At 42.1% G+C, this 11558-nt stretch overlaps 1 protein-coding gene across 2 annotated transcripts; it reads right to left on the minus strand.

Annotated features, from left to right (window-relative positions):
• Window positions 1–21: 21 nt before the first annotated feature.
• Window positions 22–10156, minus strand: kcnk13b (potassium channel, subfamily K, member 13b). 2 transcript variants are annotated; one of them, XM_035144177.2, is made up of 4 exons: window positions 9104–10156; window positions 4141–4565; window positions 3778–4008; window positions 22–617 (listed from the first exon to the last, which is right to left on the minus strand). In XM_035144177.2, the coding sequence occupies exons 1-4, from the start codon at window positions 9438–9440 to the stop codon at window positions 462–464; spliced, it is 1149 nt and encodes a 382-aa protein (XP_035000068.2). In that variant the 5' UTR covers window positions 9441–10156; the 3' UTR covers window positions 22–461. The 2 variants fall into 2 exon arrangements, with proteins under 2 accessions (XP_035000068.2, XP_035000067.2); XM_035144176.2 differs by having other exon boundaries at window positions 3778–4565.
• Between the last annotated feature and the right edge of the window lie 1402 nt (window positions 10157–11558).

Raw genomic sequence — 11558 nt, forward strand, 5'->3', positions numbered from 1 at the left:
GGACACAGTCACATTAGTGCGTGTTGTAAAGTACTGCAGATGAGTGGAAGTTGTGGTTCTGTGTGAAGTAGCATGTAGTGTGCGTCGGGTCTTTGAAGAGTAGATACACAGGATCTGGAAAGACTTTTTTTTTTTTATCACCATGGAAACTAAATTCCTCACAGGGGAATGTTCCGGCACTCTGAGCCTGATCCAGATGTGAGACTTCAGCAAACCTATCATGCATCATTCATAGAGTCATGTTCTTGAATGGGGGGGAAGTGGGTCTGAGATGGTTTAATTCTAAGCTGTAGCTGCTGGGGGTCGGCCTACTTGTCAACGAGAAGGATATAATTTGTCATAATAAATTCCGTCTTGTACTCGACTCGTTTTTTCTTTCAGGGAGGCAGTCCTTGGGTTTGTGCTTCCTGATTCCCCCAGCCTTTTGTATCCTATGGAAAAAAAAATGTATTCTGTTTCTTCTATCTGTCCACACTGGTCTCCGCCAGCCGGTTGTTCATGATGCCAAGGGCGCCCACCCCTCCTGAGAATCCGTTCTGACGTGAACTGGAGCTGGACTGGCGTGGGTGCCCGATGGCCATCTCCGAAAGCTGCTTCTGCATAATGGCCAGGTTCACCTGCAGGGAGAGGGGGGAGGAATCAACAGATGAGGAAATATTTGCTGTCTGTGCTTGGAAGTGTTACGTGAGAACCTGTGATGCCTTTGTGAAACCTGAGACAATGTGTTGGTGGCAGGTACATCTGATTTTAAAGGCAGCAGATGGTGTTTTTCCTCTCCTCTTTCTGTGTCGCTTTTTACTGAACAAAGAAGACAAACAAACCGGATACTGGTTTACTCTCGCACACAGCAACCTTCCCCTTTCATTTTCCCTCCTCAAAGCGTGTAGTGTGTAGAGAATGTCAATATTAAGGATAGACCCTATTGACTTTGGTGATCCACTGTCTTTTACGCCCTGTCCACCCTAATGTGGATATTGTGCAAAACTAACTTTTTCCTTAGTGTTTGGACAATGGCAGCTATATACTGGTTTCTCTATATTTGGTTAGCACTGCTCGCTCTAATTACAAGTGTTCAGCTCAAATTCAGCAAAACTTCACCACATTGCCTTCACCGAAATCTGCCTTGCCCAATAATACCACAACGTTCAGCTCTGGTATTTAGCTGATTGTTGAAGGAGACCTTATCGCCACCTACTGGCCTGGCATGTTTTTTGAGCATTTGTAGTCATCTTTGTGTTCTCATCTGGATGAAGATATTTTGTAAGATAAAAGTTGACTTCTGTGCATAGAGATTCCTTTTGAAAACGGCGTGGAAATTATTTGTTCAAATAAATATCTGTAGTATTGTAGACAAGACCGTAGTCTGGCGTCACCATGGAGTTGTGTTTGTTATTTTTGAGCGGAAGATCTCAACAAAACCAGGTTAAGTCCTGTTCAGTCATGTTCCTCCTAGGATGTTGTTTAATATTTAGATTTACCACTCTCACCAGCATGAGCACTACTACCAATTAGCAAATGCTTGCATGCTGACACACTAAACTATGAGAGTGAACATGGTAAATATTATTGTCATCATTAGCAGCTTATCATTATAAAAGCACCACAGAGTACCACTTCATTGCGGTGCTAGCATTGCTGCAGACACTTCTTGTAAACAATGAAACAATGGTTCTTATTTAAAAAAAATTCTGCACGCATGCATTCGAACCCAGGACATTTCATGGGATTCAGTTTAAGTTGAGATGACCACAAAGTAACTTGATTGAATGAAAATTAGAGCATGCTGCACCAAAGTCTGATGCTACATTGCTCTGTACATTCTACATTGGTATATTGATATATATTCCTGACTCTGATGTCATTTTAAAAAATATATATTTTTGGGGCATTTTACCTTTATTGACAGGACAATTTGAGCAAGAATTGATTAGAGTGAATGGATGAATAGACGTATCAAAGGAGAGGTTTTTAACCTATGTTATGGAAAACAAAGCGATTTCAAGTTTTTCACCACAGTTACCTGCTATTCTACAGAAAACCTGCTGGTCCTCCTTTACTTTTAATCCAACAGTGTGATGTCCCTGTTATTTTAAGCCCCTACGGCGGCGGGAAACAGAAGTGAGGGAAGCGATCCGGGCGACGCTCTAGGCTACATGCTAGGCTAAAGGCTAACGACCCATACAGACCAGTGCTTCAGAGTCTGTTCCTCACCAACTCCATGTCTCTTACAAACAAGATGGATGAGATCAGAATGAGAATTACGATACATTACCTCATCGCTCTGCATCCTGCAAACAGCTGTGTGTAATGTTGTGGTTTGATATTCCAGCCAACATAAACCCCCTATACAATGAGTGACTTGGTACAAACTCAGGTGGGATGTTCAATTTGCCCACAAGAGGAGAGGGAAGTATGGATTTCTTGTATCTGTATAAATGTATTTAATTCCTAATGACTATGTTAAATCAGTTAGAATATTGTCAGAATTGATTGACATAACGCCCAGGAATCGCTCCCTCAGTTTGCATTTGGAGCAGAGAAAGATGATGCATCCCTTGTTTCATGTTTACATGTGTTTATTTTTTTCACTTCTTCCAAAACAAATGCACATGCTGTCTGGACTGAGGTTTTTACGACTGGTGACAGTGGAGACACTACCGCTTCTGAGGCACCGAAATCTACAAAAATTTAAAGTTCCTAGTAGGACCTTTAAAGTGGAAAGGAACTTTTCATTTTTGCAGAAAGAGAACCACAGCACATAAAGCTACAGGGCCTGAGGGGAAAACTTGTCAGGGTCTGCTCTGCTTTGACCTAAACTTCCACACTGTCCTCAACTGAGTTTTAACACTGTTCAGGGCTTCAGTTCTTTAAGTGATCAGGTTGACAGTTAGTTTAGTGACTTATAAAAAGCGAGTAGGCGGGAGATGGTGAAGGTTTTTGCCAACGTTGTACTTTGAGAGAGTGGGCAGGCTAATTCCTGAAGGCAGGACACAGCACTGAAAGCAATGATTGAGCTCAAAAATATATCAGCAGGGCCAGCACTGATCCTCTGGAAGTGTAAGTCACACTGATATCAATGTGTGTTCCATGTTTTGGGTTTGTTAACTGTCTGTGTTGATGGTTTCTCATCAGATTTATCACATCCTTGCTATATGGCATCACACCATTCAGTCTGTTCTCACTCAAAACTCTTAGGACCTTTAATCAGAATAATCATCAGGTGTGAAAATGCAGCTAAAGCCTTGTGTGAGCTCTCGACTCAACAGTGGGGGAGCAGTTATGGAAATGTTGAGATAAGTGACGCCTCAGAGTGTCTGTTAGGGCTGTTGAGGAGGTGGTAGCAGCAGATTAAGGTTATTGGTGTTCAGAGAAATGTACTCTATAGCTTTACAATTCCAACATAGATTAATATCAGTTTCAATGATAATAATAGGTATGTGCATGTTGTTATATAATATGTCACATGTGTGTCATAAGTAACTCATGAGGAATCTCTGCATTGATAGTTACGCTTCCACAGAGAATAAAAAAAAATTCAGCAAAGCACATAATGATGGGGATGAATAAGAGCGGCTGAAGTTGGAGGTAATAACTGCAGTGAGTATGACTACAGGGAACAAGGTTATTGGACTAAATGATGTGTCAGCTACTCATGTGATTAGTAAAATCAAATTACTCTTGGTATTTAACTGATTATCCTGCGTGAAATAACACGTTTGATGATATTAATCATGTGAAATATTCAGCCACAACCTTCTGTAGCCCTGCAGCTCTCACCTTGTTGGCTGCTAAGAAATCCCTCATGGAGATCATCTCCCCGGACATCCTGCGCCCAGTGTCAGTCTCGCTCTCGTTCATGGCGTCTGTCTCGATGGAGGGGTCTCTGCGGGAGCGCAGGTGACCCGGGGCCACCACGTTCCTTCTGGGGTGTCGGTGCGGGTGGTGACCCCTCCTAGGGAAGCAGCAGCGGCAGGGGGCTTCCAGTCTCCTCAGCAACCAGTTGAGGACCTGCTTGATGACGATGGAGATGACGTTAAAGAGAGAGTAGATGCAGCAGACGCCGGTCAGGATGAAGAAGAAGTTGCCCAGCCGATACGCCACTGTTGCGTGGCCCTCGTAGACGACCCGCTGGCTGCTCACCATATCTCCAAACCCGATGGTGCTGAAGGCCACAAAACAGAAGTATAGCGAGTCCAGGTAGCCCCAGCCCTCGGCTGCTGAGTACATGAGGGAAGCGCAGCAGGACACCAAGATGGCTGCCACTCCCAGAATGAGCATGACGCAGTAGACTGAAGGCTTCCAGCCAGCCAGATCCTCACCTTTTCCTCTTCTGCCGCCCGCGGCTCCGGCTGCCCTGTTTTCCTCCGAGACTTGCCGGCCGTTTTGCGGAAGTATTGCCTTGTTGTGGCGTCGTTCGTGACAGGACTTGAGGACCACAGCGATAACAGTGATGACACGTTCCAGAAAGAGGTTGAAGAAGAGGATGGTGGCGGCACAGCCAAGCAGGCCGTAGAACATCAGGAAGACTTTTCCTCCAATGGTAGCAGGAGTGGTCATTCCAAACCCTGAGTGAAAACCAAAAATATTCTCTGATAAGTGGAAAGCTACAAGATAGAATGACAGTGAATAACAGAAAGAGTAAATAAACTTCCTCACTTTCTACTTAGTAATGTGCTTCTGAATGAAAGGAGAGAATCAATTAATTCAGCTGTGGTTCAAGAGGTATAGTTGTCCACTAACCAGAAGGTCGGCGGTTCGATCCCATTTCGCATGCTGAAGTGTCCTTGGGCAAGATACTGAACCCTAAATTGCCTCTGATGGCTGTGCCAGCAGAGTAAAGTGGAGAAAAAGTGCTGCACATAGACGCATGTATGAATGTATGTGAATGGGTGAATGGCAAAACTGTACTTTATAGAAAACGCAATATAAATACAATCCATTAACCATTTTACATTAAAGTACATTATCTTCACTTCCCAGTTGTTTCTCCATGACTTCACAGGACATTATATTGACTTACATTGATTTCCTAGAGATTTACTCGAACCTTAACCATAGTCACTACTCTCCATAAAAAGTCCCCATAATGTCTGAACACATTAGGGTCCCCACTACATGAGTAATACCTGGTCCACACACACACTCACACACACAGGTTTGCACAGCTGTCCTTGTTAGAACACTGCATTGAGTTCCATTCATAATGGACAGCCTAACCAAAACCTTATGCCCAGCCTTAACCATGACCAAGTCATACCTGACCCAAACTTTAACCTGATCTCAGTCCACATCTTACACCTGACCTTAACCAGGACCTCAGAAATTTAGATTTCCTCATTAGAACTAGATTTTAGTCCCCATGAGGTTTACTGGCCATGACAAGTTACTGGAAAAGGTCCTAAGGAGGAAAAGAAAACAAGTACGCACACACACTGTTATGATTGGTAGTGGAGATGAGGATGGTCATTTGCCTACTTTTTCCGTCTCCGTCATTAATGAAGACGGAAAAAGTATTATCTGCCCTGCTTCTAATTTAAAATTATATCCACTGAACAACTTCAGCCCTCGGGGGTGGCCATTGGTGATGCACTGTCCCGCTCTCCTCTCTTTCTGTCACTCACACGCTCAACACACTTTAAGAGCTGAGGTGTTTTCAGTCTGAGCACATCACTGCCTCAGTCCCAATGTGTGGGTTACACTGTTATTTGGAAACTGAGAGACCCCCGTCGCACGAGGCCCTTTCACATGTCTATTTGATCATTTTATTTTATTTAAAAAAAATGTTTAAGCTCATTCAACTGGTTTTACGCCGGGTGGAGCAGAGACACTGTTTGTCTGTCTTTATCTCATGAGAAAAGGCAGGTGAACTAAATGGTTGTCATAGTGAGAGGTCTTTCTCTTGACAGCGCCTTTGTCCTCTTCAATCATTTAACAATTAAAGCTCAGTGAAGCACCGTCTGTCTGTCTGCTCTCCCTATTCCATTTATTATATTCATAACATTGTTGAATTTTTTATTTTTTTTTGGGGGGGGGGGACTAATGGATTATTTTCAGGTATAGCAGCTGTAAACTCTTATGACATGAGAGCCCTTTTCTTTAGGAAAACAAAGACCAACATTTCTTTATCTCGGGTCATTAAGAACATATTCTGCAGCCTGACTAATTGCCGCTGTTCCACATGCAGGCGTCTTGTGGAGGGTTTGATTACCTCCACATTCAGATCGGATCTCAGGTTGCTAATTGAGCAGGAGTTTTCTCCCAGACAGGGCCATAAAGCCAAATGAGCAGGATTTTTATTGGTGTGTTTTTCTCCCCTTCTTGTTTCATGAGGCTGGTTGAATGTGTTGATGACGAATCATTAAAGCCATTTAATAAAATACACAGCTCACGAACGAAAGGAGAGAAAATAGTGTGCTGTGTCAGGATGACTGCTCCGATCAAAGAACAAAGACTTCGACGAAACAATCCTGTTTTAATTATTGACCCTGAATGCAACTTAACACCTAAAGGGATTGTTCACTGAAAAATGAAAATACACTCATTATCTACTCATCACTATGCTGATGGAGAGGTGGGTGAAGTGTTTGAGTCCACAAAACACTTCTGGAGTTCAGGGGTAGGAGCAGAATCCAATACAATTGAAGTTAATGGTCTTCTTCAGACATAATAAAACAACAGAAAAAACAGAAAAAACATAACATGCCTCCATACTGCTGGTGTGGTGTCATCCAAGTGTCCGCAAGCCCCAACATTCATTTTCGACTCAAAACAAGGTAATTTACACCGTGTTTTAAGTCTAAAAGTCCACAGGAAGTGGCTAAGCTAGCGGCCAAAGCCACACAATGTTGCGTCCCAGGGTCCGTGAATGCACCTTGTAGGAAGATATCAGTGAACATTTAGGCTTAAAACATGGTATAAATTACCCCGTTTCGAGTTGGATACGAATGTCTGAAGAAGGACTCACCATCAACTTCAATTGTTTTGGATTCTGTTGCAACAAAGTTTACCCCAACATCATCCCAGGCATATCACACACACACACACACACACACACACACACACACACACACACACACACACACACACACACACACACACACACACACACACACACACACACACACACACACACACACATTTAGACCTTCTAGTTTTCAACCAAACCTTTAAAACTATGAAGCTTTCCGAGAGAGGTTTCCAACCATGGCATCGTTGCAGTGTCCTGGAGCCAATTATAGACAATTATATAGGGCCTCTCACAAAATTGTCTTTGCTGTGGACTAACGTGGGGGGGGGGGTTCTTTTCCCACTTTACAGTATCCTTAGTGTTATATGACATAGGAACAGGGGACTCTCCAGGATAATGGAAACACAGCATTATACCACAACCCACAGTTGTGATTATTACATGTTTTTTTCCATCAGGCTGAAATGATGAAAAAGAGTAGATACAATACCACTGAACCTTCTGTTATCTAGAAGACGTCATTGAGAGGCAAACAAATTTGCCTAGTGATAAAACCCTTCTTCTTTGAATTTCTAAACAAAACACATCACCATGGTCGCACAATTGACCCAGCATCTAAAAGAAAGCTGATTTAAACAGCATATTGTATTTTCAGTTCTAGATACTCCCACCAGCCATGTGTAGTGTCACATGTAAGAAAGAGGAAAATCGTCCGGTTCTGTGATTGAATGTTTCTTACCAAAATATAATCCCTGGAGACACAGTTACAATAACTTCATCTCTGAAGTTTTTAAGTGCAAAGGGTTGTACCTTCAACTTGTTGTCAAAGAACCTTTCTCCTCCTGGACTGGTGATTCAATCAGGGCAGTTTCATGCCCATCCAAGCAGCAAAAATACTCCAACTGTGAGTTCCCATCATACGCTAGAGTGTTCTATTTTATAATCTACTTTCAAAGGAAACCAATCTATGCACACCACTATTATATATCTTAATCAGGCCATTTAGCTGAGCTAAAGTTGTATAATCGCAATCTTATAATGAAGTGTCTCTTTTACTATTCCCTTAGTAGTCAGTGGAGCTCTCGACATGTGCCTGTGTTCTGACTGTGCACACACTTGTTAAGATACTGATCCAAACTCTGGTTCACACAGTTCTCTCCTAAAGAGGGTTCAGAATGATGATGTGTTTGTGAAGGGCTTCCTCTTAGGCAACATATGTACTCCAAAAACTGAGAGATGAGTGTCAGATAAAATGAAGACGAAAAAGATAGAGACTGCTTAAATTGATGACACTAAATATATGATCAGAAAATCTTTATCTCTGCAGGCAGCTGGATTCAGAGTAACAAGCTGGGTTACAGCAATGATGACTTCATCAAATGATGCTATGATGAATGCAGCTCTCATATGTAATATTAGCTAATGCAGTCATACTTGCACTGATATACAGTAAATGTCAACTCTTCTAATACCACAGTCAGTCGTTTGTGGAGTATTTTGAAACCATATCAATTAATATGCATTAAAAATGATGCTTCTTATATATGTGACGAAGTTTGAGTTTAGAAATCAGGATGTCTCTATTTAGTCAAAGGTCTCAGAGGCCCCTGGTGCGAATTGATGTTGGACGGTCTCGAAGGTTTCTGGAATCATTTGATCAGTCTTGCAGCCACTTATCCCTTTTTTAGTTACAGTGAAGTTGAAGGAATTAAGTTGTATTTAACGCGATCAATAAGGAAATTTGCTTGACAAACTCCTGATCCCTAAGGTTTGATTCAAAGGGTGATGGGCATGTCAGTCATCCAATCAGAAGGCCTGTCAAACTATTAGAAAGGAATCCACTTTATTTGGGATAAATATTTAGAGTTTGCCATTTTGGCTCATTAAAGTCATTGTTTAGAGTTTGCTTTGCATTTGTAAAATATGACAAATTAGGGTGACACTGTGATGGAGGAGAAACCAAGAAGCTGCAATCACAAGTGCACGCAACAGGCTTAACATACACACAAGTTAACGATTGATTATCCTCAAAGATATAAGTCAAATCGATTTTTAAATAAAAAATTTGCAGGAAGGCATCTGCCTGAGATGTTGTAGTTGTTACGCAATTTTTACAAGTCAGCGTCCTCGTCTCACCGATGGTTGACACCACAGTCCCCACGAAGTAAAACGCGCCGGTGAAGTCCCATCGAGGTCTGATCGTGTCCACACGGATCCCGGCTACGTTCGCCTCCTCGTAGTTTCTGAGGAAGTTGTTGAGGTCCTTCTTGCTCAGGTTGTACTTCTGGCTGAAATGCTCGAACCTCTGCACCCAGCGCTCCTTCGCCTCTCGCTCCTTCGGCTGCTCCAGCGCGCAGAACACCGCGGCGCCACAGAAGAGATAGATGATGATGAACAACGCCAGCAGCAGGAACCTCGCGTTATCCTCGTTTATTGGACCCCAGCCGCAGCAGCAGCCGTTCCGACATGCCATTATGTTGCTGTGTTTACCGCGGCGCAGTTGCAGCAAGGGACCTGTGGCATGGTGGTCTCGAACAAAACGCACAGTCCTCAGAAGAAACGTTGAGATATATATTTTTACGACAGAAAAGTCCTGCGCAATGCAATTCGAATTGGCCAGGAACTGAAAAGTGGAGTCTTTAAATGCTGTGGATTTGGCATTCTGCTCCTGAGCGTATGCGCAATCCAAACCTCTCAGCCAAACGCAGCTCTCAGTTCATGTCCACCGGGTGTCTACTCTTCAGTCTGGGTTGCCAAGATGCTCAGAGAGGTGCAGAGATCCGCGCAGCAACCTGTGGATGCAGGGAGTCGTGCTGTGGCGATCTGTTGCGATCTGTGCTGCTGCCTCTCCAACGAAGTCTCCACCCCAGTGTGCGCATTTTACGCACCGCGGATTGACAACCCTGAGAAGTGTGAATTCACACTCTCTGTCCGTTCATCACCAACTGCGAAGTCTATCTCGACGAACCTGCCACATCCACACGTGGTCCACGAGTTGCAGCTTGTAAAAAGGCATCACACCAGACTGTATCTAACGACGAGCCCCGAACTGACCTGAAAAATGTTCGACCTGACCCAAACTTTGGAGATTGGATTCCGACAACACAGCGCGCGTTTGCATTGTGAGATCAATATCACTTGACCTTTTCTGAGCTCTGGTGGGGGATTAATTCTCCGGCCCCCGCACATACCCGGGGACGATGTGAGCAAATGTCAAAACGCAGCGACTGCTCCATATAAATTATTCAGGATCACAGGGACAACAAAAAAGCTATTTCTGTAAAAGTTGGGATTCAACAAAACTCATGAAGCATTTCACGGCCATTTCAGCACCATGGACAGAGCATTGTCTCGGTCTATATATACAGCATGTTCAAATCCTTGTATAACATCTACCTGGTGAATATCAGGTTTTAAGAGTTAATTCATGTTTTTATTCTTTTTGAAAATAATAAAGTTCTTAGTTTTCCAAAACAACAACAAAAAAACATATTTTTATAGTTGTAAAAATGTGTGAAGTGCATGAAGCATTATACTTTGAAATAAAAACATACATATGCCATTGTTAATATAGAAGTCCATCGCTTCAACTGTGAATTAATTAGAAATAATGTCAAATACAGTATCAGTATCTCTAATAACTTGAGTTGTGGTTGATTGTGCCCTGGGTTTTTGCTAAATCAACATTGCTGAAGACTTTTCACATACAGACCAGGTTGATTCCTAAGTCCTACAACTGGAAATAGTGTTGCCTAGCACACCAATTACCTGCCTTTGAATGGCAGCTTGGACTGTTCCCAGTGATCTTTCCTCATTGTGTATACATTCTAATACATTGTGCGGATACAAGTTGTTGTAATAGAAGTTATTATAGTGATTAAACAAGAGGGAACCCCTGATGAATGCAGTAAACATCAGTTCAAATAATTCACCAGGAGAAGTCAACAATATACATGTATATTATCCGTGTACATGACTCACAGCCTGATTGTAGCATTGTGACTGATTTAATAAACCGGTCCAGAGTCATACCGCACAACAAACTATTGATATTCACTTGCAATTATTTGAAGATTAATGTTGACTCATCAGGGTCTGCAGAGGCTTTTTAAACAACACTGGCTCAAAAAACACTGATAATCTACTGAAACTGATAAAGGATTCTACTTACAAGTAAGTCTGTAAATAAGACTTTTAATTTGGTAAGAATGCCATGGTTATACTAAAGCCTATAATACCATGCTATACTATGCTATGCTATAATATGCTATGCTATACTATATTATGCTATACTCTGCTATATTATATTATGCTACGCTATACTATGGTATGCTATACTGGGCTATGCTATACAATTGTATACTATACTATATAGTGTTAGCCTACATAATATTGTATAATATACTGCATATTTTATAGTATCATAATATATCAATATATGTTATAGGATGTGGTATAGAAGAGGACTTAAAGGACTAATAGAAGTGGAACGAGGACGATAGAAGTTTTGTTATTATATAAATCACAGCAGACAGTAAGGTATTGAGCTGACCATAATTCCCTGCAGGTCAGTTCATTTTAGTTTATGTAG

Source organism: Hippoglossus stenolepis, chromosome 20 (assembly GCF_022539355.2).
Source record: "Hippoglossus stenolepis isolate QCI-W04-F060 chromosome 20, HSTE1.2, whole genome shotgun sequence".
Classification (NCBI taxonomy): Eukaryota; Metazoa; Chordata; class Actinopteri; order Pleuronectiformes; family Pleuronectidae; genus Hippoglossus; species Hippoglossus stenolepis.